The 27,671-nt window shown below is 36.1% G+C and overlaps 1 protein-coding gene across 4 annotated transcripts in view; it reads right to left on the bottom strand.

The window, feature by feature from the left end:
- C10H11orf49 (chromosome 10 C11orf49 homolog) overlaps positions 1-27,671 on the bottom strand; it is a 170,604-nt gene that overhangs the window by 82,034 nt on the left and 60,899 nt on the right. For all 4 annotated transcript variants that reach the window (XM_032488623.1, XM_032488625.1, XM_032488624.1 and 1 more), the window contains one exon: positions 16,310-16,440. In XM_032488623.1, the coding sequence (XP_032344514.1) occupies positions 16,310-16,440 (131 nt within the window). The remainder of the gene's footprint in view (positions 1-16,309; positions 16,441-27,671) is intronic.

The raw sequence follows: 27,671 nt of genomic DNA, 5'->3' as shown, positions 1-27,671 counted from the left end.
CAATGTATAAGAAATATTAGACCACGGAAAGAGGCCTCAGGAGAAACTGAACCACTGACACCCTGATTTGGACTCCTAGCCTCCAGACTGTGAGAAAATAAATTTCTGTTCTTGAAGCCAAAAAAACACAAACAACTAGAAATAATTAGCAAATATATTAATGGTGAGTGCTGTCAGTAGTGGGTTTATAAGTGATTATTTTTCTGCTTCATTATACTTTGCTGTACTGCTACCTTTCTACAATAAGCAAGTGTTTCTTTAATGATCAGAAAAACATACTGAGGGAAAAAAAGAATTAATCAAGCATACTGCTTTTTGGCTGAATGTGACTTGGAACTTGTGTCTTGACGTTTGAAATCCCTGTCGCCATGCTCTCCTGACTCAGGCCAGTTCTGTGATCTACATTGAGAATGCTTTATCTGTTTATTCCATCTGGCGAGGTAGTCTGCAGTGTAATCCCATGATGTCATTTTTCTCCTGCTCTTCTTTTATCTGAATCCAGATGTTCTCCAACATGCTCCCACCCTCAGATTTGTGTCTAGATATCTGTGCAACTATAGATCTTTTTGATACCAAATTGCTCTTAAGTCTTTAAGTATACTTCTTTTTTGTTGCCCCTGATTCTCCCCATAAGACCTCTGAATGACCCACAGAAGGAAGTATTTCACAAGTAAACCTGCTCATTGATACTCCTGAGCATTAACTCTCCTTGAGCAAGCATTTTTCTAAAGTTTTTGAACCTTGGGATGTCTCCTAATACACTCCAAGGAAACCCTTCCCTAGCCAAGATGATGACTTTTGGAGATACAGCCTTCTTGGAGGAAGTCCAGAAACCATACTGATTGGCTTTATTACAAGTTTGTACGATCTAACTTCAACTGGATGCTTAACGGCTACCGGTAATCCTTCCGGTCATCTCCTTTTAACTTTGTATTGCATTCCTTACAGCAGCTGCCCAAGACAATTTCCATTCTCAAATTTCCAAACTAACCCTTTGCCTCAACCGGCAACTCTTAGCAGATAACCTAATTTATTGAGATTGAAGTCATCTGATTTTTTAATGCTTCAATTTCCTTCCTCTATACCTTAATATTCCTCTGTGTCTTCACTTATACCCACTTCTTTCTTGCCTCTCTCAAAAAAAAAAAAATCTTTTCTTTCTCTTACTAAGATTAATCTCTCCTTCTGTGCTCTTGAGTCCATGTTCTCTCAGTTTCCCTGGGACCTTGCTCTGTCAATTATTCCCCTTACACTTGCATCTGTAATCTTGCCTTCTCCATTAACTCCTTGCTATTTACTCACATATATTTAAGTGGCCCCTTAATCTAAAAAAAACTTTCATTGTCTACTTACTAAAGCTAACTTCTTCTCTGTTTTTCAAGGCCAAATTTCTCGGAAGAGAGTGTGCTATATTCATTATCTCTTCTTCCTTTCCATCCATTCATTCACTCAGTAGCCCCTTCAATCTTGCTTCCACCCCTCAACTAAAACTGTTCTCTTGAAAGTTACGGGCATCTCCCAATCATCATAGATTCAAATGATTCTTTCTTAGTTCTCCATCTGTGAGAACTGATAGTTTCTCATTCTTTCCTTGAAACTCTCCTCCTCTGGCTTCTATAATGGAGTATTATGCTATTTCTGTTCGTACATGCTGGCTGCTTCCTCCCTCATTCTTTTTCCTTCTCTCACCCTTTAAATATAAGTGTTCTCCAAATTTCTGCCCTTATGCCTCTCCCTCACTACACTTTCATTCCTCAGTGATCTCATCCCTTCATAGGATTTAGTTTCTGACTATATTTCTACTTCTTATCTCTTTATTAGTCTTGAATCCCTGCTGGACAAGTTCATTTGAAAGGTTCACTGGCTTTTCAAACTCAATTGATTCCAAACCAAACTATAGTAGCCACTCTTTCAACCAACTCCACTTAAACTCACTGAGTCTTCTGTTTTTCACGTTTCATTTTTTTAAAGTATGCTTGTGCTGCTACTTCTTGATTTTAAAATTTTAAACATTATCTTTGGACTCAGTTGAAGATGGCAGATTATCTTTTTCACCACCCACACACATTTCCCATCCATCCGTCTTTCTAATATAGATGTAGTACCAATTTTAGCTTAGAATATGCAGTATTTATATTTTTATGCTACATAAATATTCACATCCAAGCCACAAAGTATGTTATTATTACATTTTCTTTCTTATATAACTTTTTGTTTTTCTTGGAATAATTACCTCTTTTGGGTTTGCTTGGAGTTTCTAAGTATTAATCACTACTACTTCAACTGAAGTATTAATCTCTAATTCTCCAACTGAATGTAATCTAACACAACAGTTTTTTCAGTTCTATTTTGTAATTTTCTTGCAGACGTGCCTTCTGGAGCTTTCTGCTGCTGCAATTTGAATTGCTTGCTTTCTAGCTCTCCTGCATAAATGGTTGTCCTGGGACATTATCATCCTAAGAGTTCTCTTTACTTCTCTCCTGTATTGGATCCTTTGTTTTGAAATCTCATAATCTCATCTTTTTAGATTCATTCCCATTTTTGGGTGAAACACATCCTCCAGTAGTTTCATGAGAAAAGCCATATGGGAGTTAAAATTTATAAGCTCTTACCTATCTAAAAAGCTATATTCTATTCTCATAGTTGATTGATAATTTGGTTTGGTACAGAATTCTAGGGTTGGAAATAATTTTCTCTTAGAATTCTGAAAGCATTGCTCTTTTGATTTTTAGCTTCAGTGCTGCTGTTGAGGAGCCTGCTGGCATTGGAATGCCTCTATTCTCTCTTCCTGGGAGTCCAGTCTTTTAGATTTTTTTTTTTCTTACAGCAAGCTTGTCTTAGTTAATGGATCCAATATCTTCTTTTTCCCCTAAGGATATTAATGTTAGCTTTCTTAAAAAGTTTTCTTCTGTTCCTGTATTGTCACTGCTCCTTTTGAGTTCCCCCATCCTCTACTCTGTTTGTTTCATCTTGGTTTCTGGCTATCATGTTAGAGACTCCCTCAGTGCCTGGTGATCCCTGACTATGTCCATTCATACTTAGAGTGAGAAATAAAAAAGCTGGTTTTCTGGGATGGAGTTTGTTGACACTGAGCTTCATTGTAGAAAGAATAGGTTAAGATGTGGTCATTTCACAGTAGAACTCCTAAATGTCAGGTTTGTAAGGACTTTTTCTGGGGCTACTTTGGTTTCTCCAGAAAATAGTCCAGGTTTATGATTGAGGGGCATCCATTTGGCAGCCAGCACTCTGAGAGCTCAGCAAAGAAGGGAAGGGGAATGAGGTATCAACATACAGCCTAGAGACAGTGGCTTACTCTCCTTGTTTTCATTAGGCCATCTCACCTCTGCTTCTTGGAAGGCAGCTACGCTCACCAATATACCAGCAACACTCTGCAGAACTTGGTATTCTTGAGCTGAGAGTTCCTCCAGCTTAGTCTCTCCAATCTTCTACTTGATGGAGAAGTGGAGTGACCTTGATGCATGACGTGAAGAGGATCTGGGGATCCAACTGTTCCTTATAAAGATTTCCAACAAATCCTTCTGTTGTCAGCTCTCCTCATACCCCTGATTTCAGAGAACCTGCCACCTCCAATTCTTGAACCCTTCTAGACTTCTGTGGTACAAACAGATGTCTTTCTTTTTTGTAAGTTAGCCATCAGCTTTCTATGCCAAATCAGTTCCTACTTCTCCATCTGCTGTCCACCTTCTAAAATATGGTTGACACCTATCATTTATTGTCATGTCTTCTCTTGTTCTCCTTGTCCTCTTGGCTTTAATTCTTTCCCCCACTTTATTATAAATTTAGTGCACTTGATAGAGAGAGTGCAAATAAACAAGTGTATTTGACCTGACACCACCAGTGGTCTGTAACTGTGTATTTACATGTCCATTTTCTCTCCAGCTAGACTGTGAGCTCCTTAAAAACTGAACTATTTCCTCCTCCTTTTAGTTCCAGCATCTAGAATAATACCTGGCACAGAGGACACACTCAGCAAACACTGTTGAAGAATGAATAGATGAATGAATGAGTTCTCTGCATACCTTTCATCACCTAGCACAGTGCTTTGACCACTGAAAGTACTTAAAAATACATGAATTCAAAAGGGGAGCTTTATAGTTAACATTCTGTATTTAGAATTTAAAATATATGATTCTCAGAAAGACTCATTTGCCTGGTAGGTATAGATTACATGGCCACAGTATTTAGGGTATGTACCACACATCTAATGTAGTCATGTTAGCCAAGGAACTACTAAAAGCAAATCCTGATGCCGTTGTTTGAAAAGTCTCAATCTTAATATCTTTCTAAAAAATAAAATTTTGTTTTTGTTTTGACTCCCATCCTTCATGCCATACTTTTTGATTTTTAATAGAGGAAAGGTGTAGGAATATGATAATCACAAGTTAAAAGACTATACAAAAAGCCACTGACTGAATTGAGATCAAGCTTATGGATAGAGAGGACAGCATTATAGAGCACATGTACCGAAGGTTTCCTGTCTCAATGTATTAAAATAATGAAATGTTCATAGCAGTCGTAATTTTTATATCACTTCAATGTTCAGAATAACTGTATTTATTTTTCTAGAATCTGCTTTTTAAAATGCTCATGTATACTAAAATATAATTTGCAACGTATCAAAATAAAGATGTCTTATGGAATGAACTTGGCAATAAAGCAAATTTCTCTACCACAAATATTTGCTTACTACTCTAGATAAGCTGGTTTCCCCACTTTCCAGACACCAGTATTATCATGTCAGTGCTCAAGCCGCCTGAAACGTCCTCTTCCCTCCTCCTAGTCAAATGCTGTGCATCTTTTAAGGCCCAAACTGAGCTGCTTCTCTTCAGTGAAAACATCCACATGGCCTCTCCTCTTCCTGGAAGCCTCCAGCGCTTCTTTGAACCACATATCCTAACACCTGACTACACTCTACCCTATGCCAGCCTTTAGCTGTCTTCCCAACTAGAACATAAGCATCTTGATGGCCAGGCCACAGTCTTCTTTTCTATTCTTCATAACTCCTGGTACCACTTTGGGCCCATAGCAGATGGTCAAACAAAATTTTCTTTTTTTCAAAATAAAAATAGCTTTATTTTTATTGACTGTGATTATAAAAATCTTACATGGTCATTATAAAAAACAAACAATATAGAAACGTGTGGGAAGAAAGGTAAAATCCCAGCACTGAGAGAAAACCACTAATAACATTTTAGTAAACTTCTTTCCATATAGTTTTATATGCATATAAACATATACAGACATAAATATAATTTTATATAAAAAGGATTATACCATCCTGCTGTTTTGCCACTTGAGACAATAAATGTAGATTTTCAGTGTCTACCTAAAATTGTATTACTTCCTTGTCCATCGTTGCTTCTTGAAGTTAATTTTGCTTTGAAAGTAGAAGTGTTCTTCCAAGGAATTATTGGCCAATTTGCATGACAAGTAAGTTTTCAAACATTGGAATTATATATTTTTTCAGACTACTAATTCTTTCGTAATCAGACCCATTTTGATTATAACATGGTTAAATTTATTTATTTGTTCATATTTTAAAAGGTACTGATCACCTGGTAAAGATTTTCGTAGACTACCCATTAATTTTTGTATGTTTTGTTACCTATCTTTCCTGAGGTTTCAGTCAGCGAATACATTCTTATGTTCCTCCTGCAAGTGACATGGGAGGTGATAAACACTCTCTGCTGTTAAGTTTTGTCTCACTTGTACAGCCTCTTAGCACTAAAATACCTTTAAATGATCATGGTGATGGCAGAGCCTACTTTGTATAATTTGTTCATACAAAATCTACCAATACTGGATTTTTGAGAAATGATAATTTAAAGCTCCTTTTTGATCTTATGTATCCAGAAAACCAGCATGCAACTCACAAAGTTTCTTCTCATCAAGCTCTGTGCCAGATGAGAATTTCCCAAACTGTCTTTTAAATCAGGGCAAGGGGAAAAGAACAGGGCAGGGAATCCTTGGCTGCAATAGCCGGCTTCAAAGAATTCAGTGTGCTGGGAACAACAGCCAACTGGGTGCGACTGACTGCACCCTTGCACCAAAGCCAGAGAACAAAGATGAAGCGTGAGGAAATTAAGGAGATTCTTGAAGTGACTTCCCAGGAGGAATCTCAGACCAGCCACACCCAGTCCCTTCATCTTAGTAAATAACTCAGCAAAACTGCAAATGGGTCTAGCTGAGTCCCTGCAGGATCCTGTCCCACAGAGTAGGGGATTTCTTCCTTGTTGCAGCTACTTGCAACTTCCCAGACCCAGGCTTGCCTGCAGGCAAAGTATGTGCTCTCCTCAAGTCACAGCATGTTTATCAGAAGATGAACAAACAAACAGCAAATAGCTCTTGGAGGGTTTTCCCTATTTCCTGGCAGCAGCAGGAGAGCAGCTGTTGTATGGTTAAACTGGGATCTGGCCTTTTTAATACAGCTTTAAAAGTTTCTACTAGAAACCTACTTTCTGTCTATCTGTGACGGTTAAACCGACTGCTCCTTCCAATGCAGGTTGAACTTACTGGAAATGGACTATAAATAAGCATGGCTCATCCAGTCACCCAGCAGGCATTCATTAATTGATTCTCCCAGAATTTTCTGAGCACCTACAACAAGCAAAGGCACTGAATGGGCCTTCAGAGAAAAAATATGCTGTCTCCGCCCCCAAAGGAACTAACAATGATACCACAATGACACAAGCAACTGGCATTGATGAAGCAGTTATTATGGGCCAAGGTTACTAAGTGCTTTAGTCCGTTATCTCATTCAGTTAATTTTCACAACACTGAAGTAGTGTACTCTCCATTTTACAGATGAGAAAACTAAGGCCTGAAACAGTAACCCTGGTGACACAGCTATACCCCATTTAAAAGGTGGCCCTAGGGCCACTTAACTTTAAAGTCTATTTCTACAGTGCTTCACATAGAGCTTGACATTACAGGTTTAAAAGCTAGATGGGGAGATAGGAAAGACATAAAGATTGATTTATTCTTAACCCCATGTGATTGGTATCTTAGGAAAGAGATCACATGTTTGCTAGTAACTAAATACAAGGTACAACCAAATATATGCCCTAAGATCACTTTTGGATGGAGGTGAGGGAGGGGTGGGAGGGGAGGCAGTGGGAATGACAAGGGCTGAGCTGGGGCTACTTGACGATGTGTAGGAATGTGATAGACATGTGAGGAAGTCCTTCTACACAGATAGAAAAGCAAAATCAAAGGTATGTGAGGACTATGTAAAAAAAAAAAAAAAAGCTATGTGAGGGGAAAAAGCATAAGGAGTGTTTGGGGGGAAGTGAATATCTGTGTGCGGTGAGAGTGTAGGCTGTGAGCAGGAGAGCCGTGGTTGGACAGGCTGAGGTTACATCATGAGTGGCCTAAATGTAAGGTACCCGAGTTCCTATTTCATAAGCAGGCAACAGAGAACCACTGATGTTCTAAGCAGGGGTGACAAGCCCAGGGCTCTGCTTTAGAGAATTATGTTTACAAAAGATCTTGCAATCATGCTCAAGCTTCAATGTGTATCACAATCACCTGCTAAGCTTTTAAAAATGCATGGGCCCCACACAAAGTTCCAGAGCAACAGGAACTCTCATAAACTGCTGTTAAATGTGGGAAATGGTACAATCATTTTGGAAATCTGGGAATCTGTCCTAAAGCTAAACATACACATTCCCAGCCATTCCACTCCTAAGTGCATACCTAAGAGAAATCTATCCACCAAGAGACACAGAAAAGTGTGTTTATAGCAACATTGTTTGTACTACCTCGAAACTGAAAGCAACCCAAATGCCACCTACTGTAGAATGGATAAATAAACTGTGGTTTATACATAAAATGGAATTCTGGACAACAATAAAAAAGAACAAACTGTAGCTAAACCCAGCAACAAATCAGAAATATAATGTTGAGCAAAAGAAGCCAGACCTGAAGAGTGTGTGCCTAATGATTCCAGCTACATGAAGTTCAAGATCAGGCACGTCTAGTTTAGGGCGATAAAAGTTAGCCTAGTGGCGACCCTAGAGGGGAGTCATGACTGGAAGGGGACCAGGGGGAGGGAGCTAGGATACTGGTAATGTTCTCTATCTAGTTGGATATTACATGAGTATATTTATTTTGTAGAAATCCACTGAGCTGTACATTTATTATTTTGCACACTTCTCTAAATGTTTTACTTCAATAAAAATGTTTTAGTTAAAACATTTCCAAAAAAATGCATAGGTTCCAAACCTATAAAGTTCTGATTATACTGGTATGGGATGGGGACTGGTCATCAGTATTTTTTTAAAGCTCCCTAAGTGAAACTGACATACAACCAGGTTGAAAATGGCTGATGTAGAGCAAGGACTGGAGCAAAGGAAAAAAAGTTAAGAAGTTACTCAGTATTTCCCACACTTGAGTGATTTTAAGAATCACCTGAAATGCTTATTAAAAAATAAATTCCCAGATCTCTCCCCTGCTGACTGATTCAGTAGGTTGGAGATGAGATCAAGGAATCTCTTTTTTTTGACAACCTCTCCGATGTATTTAATTAGGGCTCTAAATTAGGGTCAGGTGGCGGCAGTGGGAATGAAGAGCAGGTTATGTATGCCAAGCAAAATAAAACTGGAAGAGATTAAATTTTCAACACTACTTATACTTGCTTTTATATACTTCCAGCTTAAAACCCACCAAAACAACCAAATTTGAGTATGGTTTGTTGAATTGACATCTTTAACATAAAGTAGTTTTATTTTGACTCATAGTGTGTAAACTTTAATCATTTACTTTTGTCTCTAACCGAACCATGAGAGCAAGAGATTTCAGAAGCATAAGAGATACACTCTGGTTTTGGGTAGATCTGCTTCAGAGAATAGGTTTAATAACATCTCATGATAAAGTCTCCCTTCAGCTTAAATTTTTAAAAAACCTTCATTGTATTTTCAAAGAACCTCCCAGTTCTGCTTATTACTCAATGAGATACCACGTCACACCAATTTGGATACCTATTATCAAAACAACAGGAAATATCAAGTGTTGGTGAGGATATGGAGAAATTGTGAACTGTTGGTGAGACTGTAAAATGGTGTAGCTGCTGTGGAAAACAGTATGACAATTCCTTAAAAAGTTAAACGCAGAATTGTCATATGATCCAGCAATTTCACTCCTAAGTATATACTCAAGAATCAAAGACAGGGACTCAAACAGATACTTGTACACCTGTATTCATGGCCCCATTGTTCACAACAGTCAAAAGGTAAAAACAACCCAACTGTCCACCAACAGATGAATGGATAAACAAAATATAACATATATACAATGGAGTATCATTCAGCCACAGAAAGGAATAAAATTCTGACATACACTCAACATGGATGAACTGTGAAACATCATGCTTAGTGGAATAAGCCAGACACAAAAAGACAAATCATATCCACTTATATGTGGTACCTAGAACAGTCAAGCACATAGAAACAGAAAAGAAAACAGCAGTTACCAGGGGCTGGAGGGGGAGAAATGGGGAGTTATTTTTTAATGGGTAAAATGTTTCAGTTTGAAAAGATAAAAAAGGGAGATGGATGGTGGTAATGGTTTCACAACAATGTGACTATAGTTAAAACCACTGAATTGTATCCTTAAAGTGGTAAATTTTATGTTGTTTATATTTTATGACCAAAAAAAAGACTTCTCAATTTAAAAAGTGGTTAGAATAGCAAATTTTTACATTATGCATATTTTACCATAAAAAAGACAATATTAAAAAACACCTAGAATTGGTTTCAAGATGAGATGACTTCTAAGGTCCCTTCTAATTATAAAAATTTTTGAGACAGCATGATAACACAGAGAAAAGAGAAAGAGAATCTAGTTGAAGAATGAGATCCTGACTCCTTGTTCTGAATTGAGTGTAACTCTACCTTTCAAGTGATTATAAATGGACCAAGAAGTTCTAGCAATGATAGCAAACTCAAATGCCTCCAGAGGCCAGGCAGGAAACGTAAGCAGGTGAAGCCAGGCAGCTGGGGATGGTGGTAAATCTGAGGCTACGTGCCCTGTCTAAAGGGAGCAGCTGCATCTCCGCCCTGGCGAACTGTCTCCCTGTTGGAATGTGGTCATGGGATTGGAAGGATTTTCCATTTGTAAGTGAAGTTGAATTGAGATTTTTATGTTAAATGTTGGCATCTAATTTAAAAAATATAGTTTTAATACTGCAAACCAAAGAAAATATATCTGCAGGCCAAGGCATGTGTGGTCAGCTGACCACAGGTTTGTGATCTCTTTCACAGCAAAAAGGCTGGACCGGAACACAAAAGAAGGAAAGGAAAGGAACTCATCAGTTCTTCACCAGTGTTTAAAGTTTACATACAGATCATAATCTAAATCCTTCTAATCCTGGTTGAGAAGCAACAGTGGGTACTGAATATTATTTTAATTAGGTGTCACCAGCTCAAGTGGTAGCCTGCATGCCTAGCGTGCCTGGGGTCCTGAGTTCGATCCCCAGTACCTCCACTGAAAAATCAAATAAATAAATAAATAAACCTAATTACCTCCCCTCTGCAAAAAAAAAAAAGAAAACATTAAAAAAAAAAAGAAATTGATTTCAGGTAAACTTCATAATAAACATTTAAAATAGTATAGCTTTGAATGGGCCAGTTTTTAGTAGGGCACCTGGAGCATGACGTTTAGTGCCTTGAATATAGCAAGTGGTCAATAAGTGGTAGCTATTATTTTTAGATCAAGGCTCTTACACAATATTGAAAAGTTGGTGTAAAGCTGATTTACAAAACCAATCCTACTCTCTAATAGAAGATGATACTATAATCCATTCAATAATATATCCTCTGTGTTGTGACTGGGAAATGGTGAGCCTGCATATTAAATAACAAAAAAGAAATTGTTTACATATATTAGGTGTTAGGAATGGTTAGTGGCAAAACAAGGTTCTTGCCCTCATAAAGCTTACCATTTAATAAGGGAGATGGACATTAACAGTCATCCAAAAAATACTTAGAAACTGTAATAAATGATAACTAAAACTCACAGGATGATTTGAAAAACAGTTATGAAGGGCTCTAATTCAGATGAGGAAGGGTCATAGAGAAGCCCCTTGAAGGAGCTGACCTTTAAACTAAGACCCAAAAGGAAAAAGAGAGGTCAGCAACCTACGGGTGTTATGTATGGAGGGTGAGGAGGTGGTGACAAAAGCATTCCAGGAATGCTTGTGTGACATGTGTGACAGCCCCAAATAACTGAAATAGAAAGAAGGGAAAATTAAACAGAGGGAAAGATTAAAGTTTTTGGAGGTAGAGAGGTGATGGATTTGAGAGGACATGAATTGTCAACATTCTCCCTGGAGAAAAGATTCTGAAGAAGGAAGTAAAAATGAAAAAGGAAGGGAAAATTAGAGAAGTTAGAGTAGAGGAGGAATAAGTAAAATGGGAGCTAGGAAACAGGAACTGGAGGTTGAAGAAGTTACTTATTGGCCACATCAGGTTTCTGGGGAAAATGATGAGAGGTGGTGCCCCAGTGGGAGCAAGTGGCCCGACCCGGCTCAGGGAGACCTCAGGAGTGACGAGATCGCCGGGAAGGATTTTTGTTTGTTTAAAAAAAGTTACAAAAGAAACAAATGCACTTTAATATTTCAAACATGACAGCCACTCCACTCCTAAGGTAAACCCCATCAATCCTCACAGAATGGTTTTTAGTGGTGAGGATGAGGATTAGTGACCAGCAAAATCAAGTGGAAGTTTGAGATAATGACACAGAGACGTCAGACCAAAAGCTTTATTTCAGCCTAGCATGTCTGCATTTTCCCTGAGATCATTTCACTCATCATAGCATTTGATATTTTAGAAACAAAAGTAGCAGGTTTTTATCATATGATCATACAGACCCACTGGAATGCCCTGATTCCCTAGAATGTGAACTCCTTTATAAAGCAGGGATTTTTTTTCCCCCAGTCTCTGGTTATCAGAGCACAAACGCCAGGAGAGCAAGGATTTCTCTCTAGCCCACTCACTGCTTTATCATCAGCAACTGAGATGTAACTGTTTATTGAATGAAAGAATATGCCTAGACTATGAAGACAAAAATCGCAGTAAATTCAGAGTAAAACATAAACGGTGAAAGGAAAGGAAAAAAGGAAGGGAGTGATGAAATTGGCAATATTTTCACTTCTGGCATTCATTTTTGACTCTTCTCTCCCACACTCTACAGCCAATCAATCGGCAAGTCCTGTCAAATCAACTCCTTAAATAGCTCTGCATCTCCACAGCTGCTTCCCGTTTGATGGCAAGTGTCTCCCATCTAGTCTCTGGTTTGGTCTTAAATACCTGCCTTCCATTCTGTTTTCCCATGTTTTGCCAGTGTCACACAAATTGATAAGGTTCTACTGACTTTGGGAGAAAGCATAAACTCTAGAGCACACAGAGCCCTTCCTTACCTGGGATACACATGTTCAGTCAGTCCAGCAGTTGTTAAGAATGTGGCCTGTGTGAAGACTTCAGCTTGAATGTGAGCTGTGCTACTTATAAATTATATGGCCTTGTGCCAGTCATTTGACTTCTCAGTTTCTTTACATAATAAAACAGGATAATAATCATACCAACTCACGTTTGTTGTGTGGATTAAGTGAATGAATACATGTATAGTATTTTGCTCAGTGGCTGGCACACTTTCTGTTGCCTCTTCTCATCATTTCCCAAAGGCACCATGTTGTTTCATGTCATTATACTTTCAAAAACGTTTTTTTTCTTTTTAGAATGTACTCCTTCTTTGCTTGACAGCTCTCTGCTGCTCCAAGATCCATCCTAATTACCTTTACTTCTTTACAGCCTTCTCCAGCTTCTGCAGGAAGAACAATTTCTTTCCTTGTGCTATCGCTGACTCTTACACAGGGCTTTACTAATCACTTATACTCTATGGAAACTACTTCCAGGCTACTCTGTTTCTTCCCTTGGAATGTGAGCTCCTTGAGAGCAAGCACTGGCATTTACTTATCTGTATTTCCAGCATCTTACACACTCTCTGATACACATTAAAAACATAACGCTGTCTCTAGTCAGCTCTCTGGCTTCTTTGGCACTGGCTTTTTCACTTACTAGGTGTGTGACCTAGATTTAACTTTTTAAATCTCAGTTGCACTTTCTGTGCAAAGGAGATAATAATAGTATCTACCTAACACGTAGGATTGTTGTGAAGAAAAATGAGATAATCTATACAGGAAGCACTTTAATAAATATTAACTATTATTATCATGATTTTCATTTCTGATATTGTATTTTATGTCTAGAAATTCTATTTGAACCTTTCTAATATCTTCCATTTATCTCTTAATCATATTCATGTTTTCCTTTACATACTTGAGCATATTTTTATGACTTAAAATAACTGTTTAAAGGTACTTGTTAGCTAATTCCCTCATCTCTGTCATTTCTGAGTCTGTGTTGCTATTGATTGATTTTCTTTCTGGTTATAGGTCATATCTTCTTGCTTCCTCTAGTTTTTAATTGGATGCCAGACTTCATGAATTTTATGTTGTTGAGTGCTGGATTTTGTTGAATTCCTTTATGGAGTTTTGAATTTTGTTCTGGTATGCAGTAATTTGCAGCTCAGTCTAATGCTTAAGCTGCTGAGGGCTCTATCCAATGCCCTGTGATTTTGAGATTTCTCCACTCCAGCTGGAAGAAGTGTGAACTAGTCCTGTGCATACTCCAGGAATTGTTTGGCCTACTATTTTCTGGTGGTTCTTTTTCCAACCCACACATGTGCAGGGTTTGTAGCCAAAGACTCAAATACCTCTTTGCAGCTCTCTGAAGCTAACTGAGCAACACCCTCCTCTCTGGTACTTAGCCCTGTAGATTCTGGCCACCTTGGCTTCCTGAACCCCCGGCTTTGCCTCCTCAACTCAGTAAGACCTCCAGGCTCTTTGATGATCTCCCTGTCACTAGGCAACTACCTCCCAGGGACCACAGCTCCACATTGCTTGTTGGCCAATGTCTGAAACAGTCGTTTCAGATACTTTGTCGATTTTCTAGTTGTTGCTAGCACGACAATTCCCTTAGTAGGTACTTCTTCATGGACAGGAGAAATACCCATCATTTTATTAAATGAAATGTATATGTTCACTGGTAAAATCACAAAGCTCAAAACTAAATTCTCACAAACTGTGAAAATAAACTGTGGACAAAAGCTCTTTTGAGCCAATATCCCTAAATAGAAGTAAAGATTTACAAGGAAATTTTAATCTTTGCCAGACTCGGAAAATTTAGATTAATCTTTCTGTTTTGAAAGAAATACCAAACTGAGAAGGTGAATTTTAAAGACTTATTACATTTGAATAGATCTTTTTGCTTCCAAGAGTCTTAAGTTGTCTAGATAGCAAGAGGTTCATTATAGTCCTCACGAGGTTATTTGAAATTCAGAAATAGGGAAATCAGCATCATTCAATACTCAGTCATGCAGAAATGACATTGCATCTCTGTACTTGCTAAAAACTGGGATAAATATTTCTTGCCAGAAGGGATCAGGTCCTTAGTTTTCTACAGGTGGCTTCACTTTTAGATACGTTATGCTGGAACTCTACTCTTCTTTTGCTAACTCCCAAAAGGGTTAGTTTCCTCTTGGTAATGCTAAAATATGTATGTGATGTTCTAAGGAAGTTATCTGCAGAAGAACAATAATAGCAGCTCCACTGAGGAGGAGCCTGGTACTTGGCATTCTAATTGAAAAAATGGGACTCAATAAATGGTTTCCTTTGGAATCTTGCCTCTGAGTGGTTTTGCTCATTCTGGATTAAAATTGGGGACTGACACATTCTGGGACTGAAAGATGTTCTAAAGTTTCCTGAAAAAATGGAGAATATATTTACAACTATTTAACCAAAGATTTGAGGATCACCTAGACAGAAATGTTGCATTTGGTCTGTAAGAAATCAGAGACAGATTAAGAAGCATGACAGTAAGTATCCAGCATAAAATCTAGCTCTTGTTTGTGGCACAGGAGAAACAGGGAGAACTTGTAGCTGCTTCCTCTAAGCAGCTGGGTGAATCATTGGCAGCTGCCATAAGAAAGATAAAGAAAACCACATCTGCTTAGAGTCCACTGCTATATAGATTCCTTGTGATAGTAAATATATTACTGAAGAGACCCCACTTCGAAATCAGGAAGATAATTAAGGATATCTGAAGACTGTTTCCCATAGTTATCCCCATGGCTATTTCACAGAAACCAGCTCAAGCAATATGAACCATTCTTCAATATACTGAGTATTCAATAAATAATTGCTGATTAAGGGGCAGAGAAAGGATTAGGAAAGACAGGTTCTGCTGAACCAGTACAAAATTCACCTATGCACTCACTGTTTCCAACTTTGTTCATGCAGAGACCAATGAGATAGTTTCACTGAGCTAGTTCACTTAAAACTGAGTTCACACTGATTTTCGCCTACTAGTCATACATTTTGTAAAGAAGATGATGCTGTTCTCAGTACACTAAGTACTTACTGCACAATAGTGTAATCAAGATTGATGATCTCTAGAGTTACATGTCAATAGTAGAAATAGCATATTAGCATATTAGTAAATCTGGGTTCTATTTCCAACCTTGCTACTAATCCACTGTGCAATCCTTCTGCAAGTTACATAATTTCATTATTTATAGAATGGGCGCAATAATACCTGCCTTATCTATTTCATCTATTTCTTAGGGTAGTGAAATGATCTAATAAGAAAGTAGGTAGAAGGAGTTACAGCAAAAAGGTTTCAGTAGTAGCAGTAGAATCAATTAGAGCAGGGGAGGGGATCTCGTAAATTCAATGAAAGCAGGGAGCGTATCTGCTCAATTACTATAACCCCAGCGTCAGGCACAGAGTAAGTATACCAGAAATATTTGTTGAATGAATGAGGAAATAGGGGTATTTCAGCTTTCACTTCGCCAAAATAAAGTCTCAATAAAGACATTTTTGATCAGTGTTTTTCTTAATATTATCCTTGGATTATAATATTAAATTGATGAATTAAAATATGCAAACTGATCTTCAGTTTCATTTGTTATAAAATGGGAATTATAGTATCTACCACAAAGAGATGTGAAGATTAAATGAATTACTGCAGCTAATGTGCTCAGAGATACACTTGGGTCTTAAGTGATGGTGATAGTGATAGTGCTGGTAGTATCTCCGACACAAGACAGATCCTTAAAAATAAGGTGCTCCTAGAGCCTTGAGTAGCATGCATTCAGACAGTAGTTATAGGAGCAAAACAAAGAAATTTGCAAGGAATAAACGAAGGCAAGAACAGAATTTGGGAAGACTTACCACCATTTTTGCCCACGGTTCGGAAGCATCTCCAGAAGGCCCGTAAGAATGATGCTCTGTTGTGAGGGGTGGCTTGGATGAAGCTGAATTCCCGAAAGAGAATGTGAGTTCCCTGACATACACTGTTAAAACTGCAAAGAGAAAAGTCAAGAGATCGTCATTAAGTAGTTACAGAAGGCTGGAAATAGAATGAAGAATCAAGAATATATAGAAACACTGCCCAAAAGAAGGAAAATTGTTTTTTCTCCAACAAAACTCTGAACTATAGATTAGACCATGTCCTTCTATGAGGAAGTCTCTTTGCATAACCATATTCCTTTGAAAACTTGGGAGTCCAGTTCATCTGAGGGCTTCCCACCTCCCACATAAATATACTGAGGAAGTTTTAATCAGTCACTAGAGCATCTCATATAGAGGGATATCTTTCAGTCTTTAGCTGGATGACACTGGCACTCACCTTTCTGGAGACTACTTCTCCCCCTACCCCATTTGGAATCATGTTTCCTTAATTATATTCTTTTTTTGTATTTTCTCTGACCTATATTAGATGGCTTAAAGAACAACATGGCTTATGGGGACATAATTGGATTGTCTGTCTCAGTTTGGGGGAAGTATTGTATACCTCTCTGACAGTAACCTTAGAGGAAAATCCATGTGCCAAAGGATATAAAAGGTTCCAGACAGACACTAAAGGCAAATAAGAAAAATGAGAGTAGACAGTGGTCCCTGAATGAGAGTATGAAGCAAAGCCCGAGGGTCCAAGTGAGTCATTGTTTAAGCTGGGCCAGGGAAGGGGAAAAAATCTACTCCATTGCCTTTGGGTGCTTCTGCCAAAGAAATAAAGGCTGCAAAGCCTGGCGTAACCTAAAAATGGAAAATCCACCAAAGAACAGGCAATTATCCAGTAATCATCACCACCAAAGGCAGATTTCTGGTTCCAGAAAACTCCTGAAGTCCCTGACAAGCAAATCATGAGTGGAAAATATGTTAATCTTTGTAGAGAAGCAGACATTAAACTGAAGATATCAAGCAATAGAGGGATAGTGGTAATTCCAAATGCCACTTTTCATTTGTTTACCATTTAAAGAGGGAAAAATTCTGAATCTCTGAACTAAATACAAAAAAATTTAAGATGCCATCTAATCCGTTTTCCTTTTCCCTGACCAAGTTCAGAGGGAAGTGTCTAGCTGTCCTTTAACATAGAGTATATTATCACTTAGGATAAAATTAGCCTCTTCCTGTTACTATTAACAAGGCCGTATGAAAAAACAAATTATATACCTTTCTTCCCCCATGGAAAACTAGCAAAGGAATCCACTTCTAAGATACTGTGAGGAAGTATGAGGACAACATCTGGCAAAGAGTTAGGTCAGAAGAGAGATTTTTTTAAAAAGGGTTAACCTAATCATGCAATTTGCAATGCTGTTGTCTTAAAGAAAATGAAAAATAAAGCAAATGGCCTGTTACAGGTAAATGGAGTAGGTCACATTTCTAGCAAATGAAGTCTAAAATGATACCACTCTAGCCTAAATTTATGAAGCAACCCAGCAAAGAATTAGTCCCAAAGTGTGCTTCATACCCTCAAGGGAAAAAAGCTGATGTCTAGGTCACAGTCTAGGCTATAAAGGAACTAATACTGGTGAAATTATATCTTTAGTGTAGCTTTGAAAAAATATCTTTTTTTAAACTGGGGAATGATTTATGCATCAAAGAATTGAGCTGAGCTTTATTGTACAGATAAGTAAGAATATACACAAGAATTTATAAAATAGGAATTTTATACAACAAACTGATAGGCATATAATATTGAATACAAAAAGATTTATAATTGTATTTACACTACTGCCTTCAGATAATTCATACCAATGAAATTCACATTTAATTAAAAATAAAAATAATTAGAAATGTTTGATTAGGGTGGCAGCTGATCAGTATGGAGACCATAATCACAAAGCCAGAAAGAGAAAGAAAAATACCATGAGATCGCTCTTACGTGGAATCAAAAAAAAAAAAAAAAAAAAGAACATAAATACAAAACAGAAACAGACTCATAGACATAGAATACAAACTTGTGGTTGCCAAGGGGGCAGGGGATGGGAAGGGACAGAATGGGATTTCAAAATTTGTAGATACTGACAAGCATATGTATTACAGATAAATAAGATTATACTGTATAGCACAGGGAAATATATACAAGATCTTGTGGTAGCTCACAGCAAAAAAAAAAGCGACAATGAATATATGTATGTTTATGTATAACTGAAAAATTGTGCTCTACACTGGAATTTGACACAACATTGTAAAATGACTATAACTCAAAAAATGTTTTAAAAAAGTTAATAGATGATCTTTTTTAAAAAAAATTATAGTCAGTTTCAATGTGTCAATTTTTGGTGTACAACATAATGTTTCAGCAGATGATCTTAACATAATCAGTGAAATTCTTTTACATATGATAGCTGTAAAGAAAAAGCAGAAAACACAATGTTGCTCAAAGCTGTACTACTTCTCTTCACTCTGAAATATCTTTTTCCTCCCTCCATCTCGTAAAATTCTATCCAGTCTTTTAGGACCATCTCAAATACCAAGTTTTGTATGCAGTCTTTTCCTGATTCCACCTGCCATGGCTAATTCCCATCATACCTCAGTTATAACTCTCTAATGGTACTCACAATTTGCTGCCTTGTTTTAAAGTTACTGGGATCCATTTTCTCTACTGGACTCTACAGTAAGCAATTAGATTGTACTTGTCTTTGCCTCTGTTACCTAACTCATAGTAGATACTGCTCCATAAATGTGTGTGGTAGTTGATTTAGAAAGATAAAAAAAAAAAAGATAAGTAAAGCCACGTAGAAAGTACCAGAATTTGTATTCACAGTTAGCCATACTAGTGATATGAAAGTCTATGTATTTTACCATCTTTTTAAAAGTCCAGGACTGTGGTCTGATACTAGTATTGTAATACGGCAAAACCAGCTTTTTTTGATTAGTAATTTGCCTGACGTAACTTTTTCTATGCTTTTAATTTCAATCTTTTTGGATAATTTTGTTTTAGATATTTCTCTTGAGTAGTACATAGCTGGATTTTGTTTTTTACCCAATCTTAACATTCTCTGTATTTTAGTGAGTGAGTTTGTTTTTTGTTTGTTTTTTATTGAAGTATAGTCAGTTTACAATGTTGTATCAATTTCTGCCATACAACACAATAATTCTGTCATACAGTTACATACATATATTCGTTTTCATATTCTTTTTCATTATAGGTTACTACAAGATATTTAATATAGTTCCCTGTGTTATACAATATAAACTTGTTGTTTATCTATTTTATATATAGTAGTTAGTATCTGCAAATCCCGAACTCCCAATTTATCATAAGTTTTTAATACATTTAATTAATTTCTGCCATCTTATTTTGTGTTTTCTGTGACTGTTCTTCTTTGACTTTTTTCCCTTTTCCTACTTTTCAATGTGCTAATAAAGTTTTAAAAAAGCATTCTGCGCCCCCCCCCCATTAGTTTGGAAGCTATGACAGAATCTGTAATCTTCCTGTATTTCTCTTAAATTTAACATACATATTTAGCTACACATTTTTTTAAATGTCAAATTGCACATTATCTTTATTACTCTCCAAACCAAGGAACAACATCCACTTTAAATAACTTACTAGCACTTTTCTCATCTTCTGATATTATTTTTCTAAAATTTGAATTCTACCTTTCTTTAAATTGAAAAACTTTTTTATTCTGGTAAGATATATATATAACATATTTATCATTTTAACCATTCACAATATTTATCATTTTAATGATTGTAAGTGTACAATTCAGTGGCATTAAACATATTCACAATCCTATGTGATCATCGTCACTACCAATACCCGAAACTTATTCATCATCCCCAACAAAAACTCTGTATCCATTTCAAAATGACTCCCTCTTCTACCCTCCTCCCAGACTCTGGTAACTTCTATTCTATTTCTGTCTCTTTGAATTTGCCTATTCTAGGTATCCTCATTTAAGTGCAATAATACAATATTTGTCCTCCTGTTTCTATTATTTCACTAAGTATGTTTTCAAGGTCCATCTATGTTGTGACATACACCAAATTTCATTCCATTTTAAGGCTGAATAGTATTCCATTGTATGTATATACCACATATTGTTTATCCATTCATTTGTCAATGGACACTTGGGTCATTTCTACCTTTTGACTGTTGTGAAAAATGTGGCCATGAACTTTGGTGTTCAAGCATCTGCTCAAGTCTCTCTTTTCGTTTCTTTTGGATATATGTCAAGGAGCAGAATTGCAATTTCAAAGAGTTCTATGGGCATCCTCATCTTGCGCCACATTTTAGTGGGCAGGCTTTCAGCTTTTCACTCTTGAGTATCATGCTGGCTGTGGGTTTGTCATAAATAGCTTTATTATGTTGAGATATGTTCCCTCTATACCCATTTTGGTAAGAGTGTTTATTATGAATAGATGTTGAATTTTATCCAATTTTTTTCTGCATCTATTGAGACGATCATGTGATTTTTGTCTCTTCTTCTGTTGATGTAGTGTTTCACATTGATTGATTTGCGTATGTTGAATCATCCTTGTGACCCTGTGATGAATCCAACTTGATTATGGTGTATGATCTTTTTTACGTGTCATTGTATTAAGTTTGCTAATATTTTATTGATAATTTTTGCATCTATTTTCATCAAAGATATTGGCCTGTAATTTTCTTTTCTGGTAGTGTCTTTGTCTGGTTTTGGTATCAGGGTGATGGTACCTCATAGAATGAGTTTGGGAGTGTTCCTTCTTCTTCAGTCTTTTGGAAGAGTTTGAGAAGGACTGGTATAACGTCCTCATATGTTTGGTAGAATTCTCCAATGAAGCCATCTGATTGTGGACTCTTGTTTGCAGGGAGTTTTAAAATTACAGATTCTATTTCACTTCTAGTGATCAGTCTGTTCTAATTACCTTTTTCTTCTTGATTTGGTTTTGGTGGACTGTATGTTTTTAACTACTTGTCCATTTCTTATAGGCTGTCCAATTTGTTGGCATATAATTGTCCACAGTATTCACTTATAGTTTTTGTATATCTGTGGTATTGGTTTTTATTTCTCCTCTTTCATTTCTTATTTTGTTTATTTGGGTCCTTTTTCTTTTCTTCTTTGTGACCCTGGCCAGAGATTTGTTAATTTTGTTTACTCTTTTAAAACACCAGCTCTTGGTTTTATTGATTTTTTCTATTTTTAAAAATCTGTTTTATTTATTTCCTCTCTGATCTTTATTATTACTTTCCTTCTGCTGACTTAGGTTTCTTTTATTCTTCTTTTTCTAATTCTTTTAGGCAGTAGGTTAGGTTGTTTGAGATCTTTCTAGTTTTTTGAGGAAGGCCTGTATCACTATGAACTTCCCTCTTAGGATTGCTTCTACTGCATCCCATAGATTTTGTGTGGTTGTGTTTTCATTGTCATTTGTCTCAAGGTGTTTTTCAATTTCCACTTTGATTTCATCATTGACTCATTGGTTATCTAGTAGCATGTTGTTTAGTCTCCATGCAGTCAGTTTTTTTTTTTTTTCCTCATTTCTCTTTCTGTGGTTGATTTCTAGTTTCATGCCACTGCAGTCAGAAAAGATGCTGAGACTTCCTATCCTCTTAAATTTTGAGGCTTGTTTTGTGTCCTAGTATATGGTCTATCCTAGAGAATGTTCCATGTGCACTTGAAAAGAACGTATATTCTTGGTTTTTTTTGGATGTAATGTCCTGAGAATATCAACTAAGTCTAACTGTTCTACTGTGTCATTTAGGATCTCTGTTGCCTTGATTTTCTGTTTGGAAGATCTGTCCACTGATGTTAGTGGGGTGTTAAAGTCTCCTACTATTATTGTATTACCATCAGTTTCTTCCTTTATGTCTGTTAGTATTTGCTTTATGTATTTAGGTGCTTGTATATTGGCTGCATATATATTAACAATTGTAATATCCTCTTCTTGTATTGATCCTTTTATCATTATGTAATATCCTTCTTTATTTTTCTTTATGGCCTTTGCTTTAAAGTCTATTTTGTCTGATATGACCATTGCTACCCCTGCTTTCTTGCTATTTCCATTTGCATGAAATATCTTTTTCCATCCCCTCATTTTCAATCTATGTGTGTCCTTCACCCTAAAGTGGGTCTCTTGTAGGCAACATATTGTAAGCTCTTGTTTTATTATCCAACCTGCCATTCTATGTCTTTTGATTGCAGCATTTAGTTCCTTGACACTTAAAGTAATTCCTGATAGATATGTATTTATTACCACTTTAAATCTTATTTTCCAGTTGATTTTGTATTTCTTCTTTGTTCCTTTTTTCTTATTGTTTTTCCTTTTGTGGTTTGATGATCTTTGTATTATGCTTGAGTTTTCTTCTCTTTGGTTTTTGTAACTCAACTGTATGTTTTTGATTTGTGGCTACCATGTTTTTAAAGAATGTTAACCCATTACTATATCTACTCGCTTTAGACTCATCAACATGTCAGCTTCAAACACATTCTAAAAAAAAGAAAGAAAGAAAGAAATCAAGTAGGTTTATTTTTGTTTATCTCGCCAAGGACTTTGACATCTCTTTTGTCAATTCTGGAAAATTCTCAGCCAATATATTTTAAAATACTGCTTCTTCATGATTTTCTCTATTCTTTTCTTCTGAAACTCCTATTAGATATACATTGTAGACTCTCAATGTCTCTCATCTGTCCTTTTATAGTTTTTATCTCTATCTTTGTGGTACATTTAGTATTATCTGACAAATTATGAATTCTCTATTCAATTATGTCTAGTCTAGAGTTCATTCTCTTTCAATTATTAAAAAAAATTCAGTAACTTTATTTCTAGAACTTTCAAGGTCCTTTAAGGAATATACATGGCTTTGTTTCATTTTGCCTGTTCCTGTTTCTCAATTTTTCTTGTCTTTTAAAACTACTGTATTCCTTCTTTTTTCTCCCTGAGGATCCTAACTTTCATTTCAAAGTCAATTTAAAAATGATTAATTAGTTTTATTTTCTCTGGAGTAAATTTACATTTCAGTTACTGGGTTTATTGGCTCTCTTTCTTAGCATTAGTTTTCCTTATGTGTTTTGGAATTGCAGTGTGCAGACTCATCTTAAGTGGTAGGTTTTACATTCTCACTCTCCCCTGGGGACAGATCTTAGTTTAGAACTAGGTCTCATACTTGATGACTTAAGGCTGTATTCCTGATGATATTAGGGATATCACAGAGGCTGTCACTGAATCCCTGAGTAGCTTGCACCACCAAGTCCTGACTAAAAGGCTGTCTGCTTCCTCTTGTACTCCCAGGTTTTATATAAGTCATTTACCAGAGAGGCATAATAAGTTTCTTTGAATCTCCTTTAGAGGGGTGGAGGTGGAAAAGTCTGGCTCTAGTCTCTCACCCTATGTGTGAAACTTCTGTTCTCTACTATTCCATGAGAAATGAGCACTCAGTTACCTATGCTTGCTTCTAAAACCAGAGTGCAGGAGGCCCATGGTTTTAGCTCCATTAATGTTGTGATTTTGTTTAGTTCCTGGTCCATAGATGAACTTATATTGATTTTACACATGGCTATGTCCTTTAAATTTTCTCTTAGGAAATTTTATTTATCATTACTGTGTGTTTGGAATATATAGGAGGACCAAATCACAAACAATGCAAGCCTTTATCACAGAAATCCAAAACAAACATTCTACCCACATAAAAATGTACATTCTTGTTAATTTTCAATTGTATTTAACTAAATAGAAATGTTCTTTAATAGTCATCAATCTTGAGAACAATAGAGGTTACCAGAGGGGAGGAAGGTAGAGGGAGAGGCAAAATAAGTGAAGGGGATAAGGGGATTAAGAGGTACAAACTAACAGTTGTAAAATAAATAGGTTACAAAGATGTAATGTACAGCACAGGGAATATAGTAGATATTTTATAATAACTTTGTATGGAGTGTAATCTATAAAAATATTGAATTACTATGTTATATACCTGAAACTAACATAGTAAGCCAACTATACTTCAATAAAAAATTAAATAAAGAAAAAAATAAAACTGGACAACAAATTTTGCAAAAAAAAAAAAAGTCATCAATCTTACCTCTAAAATCAAATTTAAAAGTTTCTAAAAATATCTTAAAGGCCATACGGAAGTACACTATATGCCTGCCCTAAATGGATTTCTCCAAAACCAATATTCAAACTTCATTGAGCAAATTCTTTCATTTTCCTAAAGTTGCTCATTTTTTTCCCTTGAGATTTCATTTTATTTAATTTTGAAATAATTTCACATTTACAGAAAAGTTACAAAAATAGTACAAAGAAGTCCTGAATATCCTTTACCTAGATTGCTTGAATGTGAGTATTTCACCGCATTTGCTTTCTCTTTCTCTCTCAATCTCTCTCTGCCACATCTATATACATATAAATATACAGATCTTTATATTTTTATACATATTGTATTTCAGAATTGTTTAAGAGTAAGTTGTAGAGATGATGCTTCTTTACCCGAAACTTAGTATTTCCTAAAAAATAAGTAATTCTCTTACATAACAATAGTACAATGATCAAAATCAGAAAATTAAAATTTATACAATACTACTATCTAATCTACAGACCCAATAATGTCTTCTTTATAGGAAAACAGAATTCAAGATAATACATTGCACTGAGTTGTCATGACTTTTTAGTCTCTTTTAATCTGAAAGAGTTCCTGAGTCTTTCTTTGTATTTCATGACATTGACATTTTTAAAGAGTACAGGTTGTACTCCAATTTAGGTTTGTCTGATGTTTTCTCATGATTAGATTCAGGTTATACCCTTTTGGCAGGATTATCACAGAAGTGATGCTGAGTTTTCCCAGGGCATCAATATCAAGAGGTACTTGCTATTGATTAGTCTAATTACTGGGGATGTTAACTTTAATCTTTTAGGTAAAGCAGTGTCTGCCAGGTTCACCTACCATTAAGTTATCCTTTGTAATTAATAAGTGTCTTTTGGAGAGATACTCTGAGGCTGTGGAAATATACTGTTACTCTTCAAACTTTCATTTACTACTTTCAGCATCCATTGATAATTCTTGCCAGAAGCAAAAACAGTTATGGTGGTTTTGCCAAATGATGATTTTCCCCCCAATTATATAATTTCATCTACATTTATAAGTTACCTTTCTTTAATAAAGAGCAGATACATGTGTATATTTTCATTTCCCCTTCTTTCTTACACAAAAGGTAGCATAATACAGATATTCTTTTTTCCAATTCATAGGGATCTGATTACCTCTTTTTAAGCTGTCATGAATAAGAAGATCAGGAAATCTCTCTTTGGATCTTCTGGCCACAACAGAATCAAAGATATCAAAATTAAAATTTCTTTGTGAATTATATAATTTTTACCTTAAAAGGTATAAATAAATTTATTAAAATGAAATTGAAAACAAATGTCTCAAATTGATTTTAACAAAAAAAAGAAAAGAAAATTAGTTCCATAGTTCCCCATTTTATTTTAATTATAATTTAATTATAATTTGAATATTTATATTCAATTAACTCTAGAGTAACATACCAAGAAAATACAGCAGAAAATGTATTAAAAATTAATGATTTTATAATTAGATATTTGTAAAATCATAGGTAGTGAGAGTTCTTTACACAACTTCTTTTTCTCATTTAATAACAAAGGCCATTTATACAGAAAAAAAGTCAACAGATTTCATTAAGTGGTAACTGTTTTCTCTGGAAAAACTAAGGAAATAAGCTTTAAGAATTTGCTTATGATATCAATTCCACATAAACATCTTCATTTTGGATATTACAAAGCAAAAAGTCAGAATTGATTTAAATTACTTTGGTGAAGTGGCCAGTTACTCAAGGATGACCCAGGAAAGAATTAATATAAATGTAATCGTAGCAGATTTATATATATAGCCATTCACATTCTATATACAGAAATAACAAAGAGCAAAAGGACCAAATTAAAATATTCCAGGTCATTTGCAATGTGCCAAGAGGCAAAGGTTCCAAGCTCCTACAATACTTCATATCTTCCAGGTACTCCTTGCTCTTACTCCGAATGAAAATGGCCAATGAGCCTTGACTCACACAGTTAAACTGGATGGCAGCAGTTCAGTCTTCTTAGGCTATTCTCTTATCTCCTTTTATCTTTCTAAAATCAGGCTAGCTCATTAGATAGTATTAAAGTATACTATCTTCTGTTAGAATTGGGACTGTCTTCTGCTGTTTTGAGATGAACTTTATTTGCAAGGAATCCTAAACAGATCTATCAGAGAAGCAAAATGTGAGAACAGATCACACCCAATTATGCAGCACAAACTGGCCACACCAAACACATAGGGTATAGATCAGCCTCTGAAAAATATATAAGATCAAAGATCTAAAACATTTTAGAAAGAATTATGATTTAAAGTAATCTTTTTATTGCTTCTAGAAGCCGAAGGAAAAAAGATATTCCACATAGAGGGAACAGAAAAGAAAACTGTTGGGGCATATTTCCCACTAACGGATTGGCAAAATTAGCAGACTGGAGGTTTTTCCTGCAAAAAGTCACCAAACCCTAAAGATGTATTCCTGTGGCATGATCTGGTCCCCTGAACTAACTATTCCTGGATTTGTTCTTTCCTTCCTTGTGAAATTCAGACGAAGTCTAAGGCCCTTAAATGTTTTCTTTCCATTGCCTGTCTGCTATAGAATTTGGCAATGCTAACTTGAGAGAAATCAGTGAAGCCTGTCAGCTTGGACTATGCTGCAGAAGTAGTTTAGACAACACACTTGAACAGAAGTTGCCTCACACCAATTTCTTTTTTATAGTGCTACAAAGAAGTTTCTGCACAAAAGTTTAATGCAGAATTTCTAAGAACTTCTAACTCACTACTGGGGTGTTGTACTCTATTGTTCAAACATACAACATACCTATTACAAGAAAAAATAATGTACAATAGGATCCTGTATCCAAGGAAAAATTTGACCAAGTGTGGTACATTTGGAATAAAGTTCTTCCCATAGGTATGCATCAGGTTAATCGATGGCAGGTTCTCTTCTCTGTTGGCCAGAAAGATAGCAGTGTAAGCAGCTTAGAAAACAGAGACTTGCAGTACTGCAGGTGGGCGCTCACAATCCCCTTCATTTGATCATGCCCAGGGTTGGTTAAACTAGAGGTAGAACATCCAAGATTGTTGTCAGGAACAGCCTCACAGGCCCTGTGAGCTGTGAAGAGCTTCTGCAATGGGAAGCATTAGCAGTGCTGAGTTTTCTTTCCTTGGTTACGTCACCAAGTGCTCTTCTGTTACCAAAACTCAGAAAAAATCTTCTCAAAGCAGTGGAATGGATTG

The sequence above is a fragment of the Camelus ferus genome, chromosome 10 (assembly GCF_009834535.1).
Source record: "Camelus ferus isolate YT-003-E chromosome 10, BCGSAC_Cfer_1.0, whole genome shotgun sequence".
Taxonomy (NCBI): domain Eukaryota; kingdom Metazoa; phylum Chordata; class Mammalia; order Artiodactyla; family Camelidae; genus Camelus; species Camelus ferus.
Note: the sequence above shows the minus strand (reverse complement) of the source record. Positions and strands in the feature narration are given on the sequence as shown.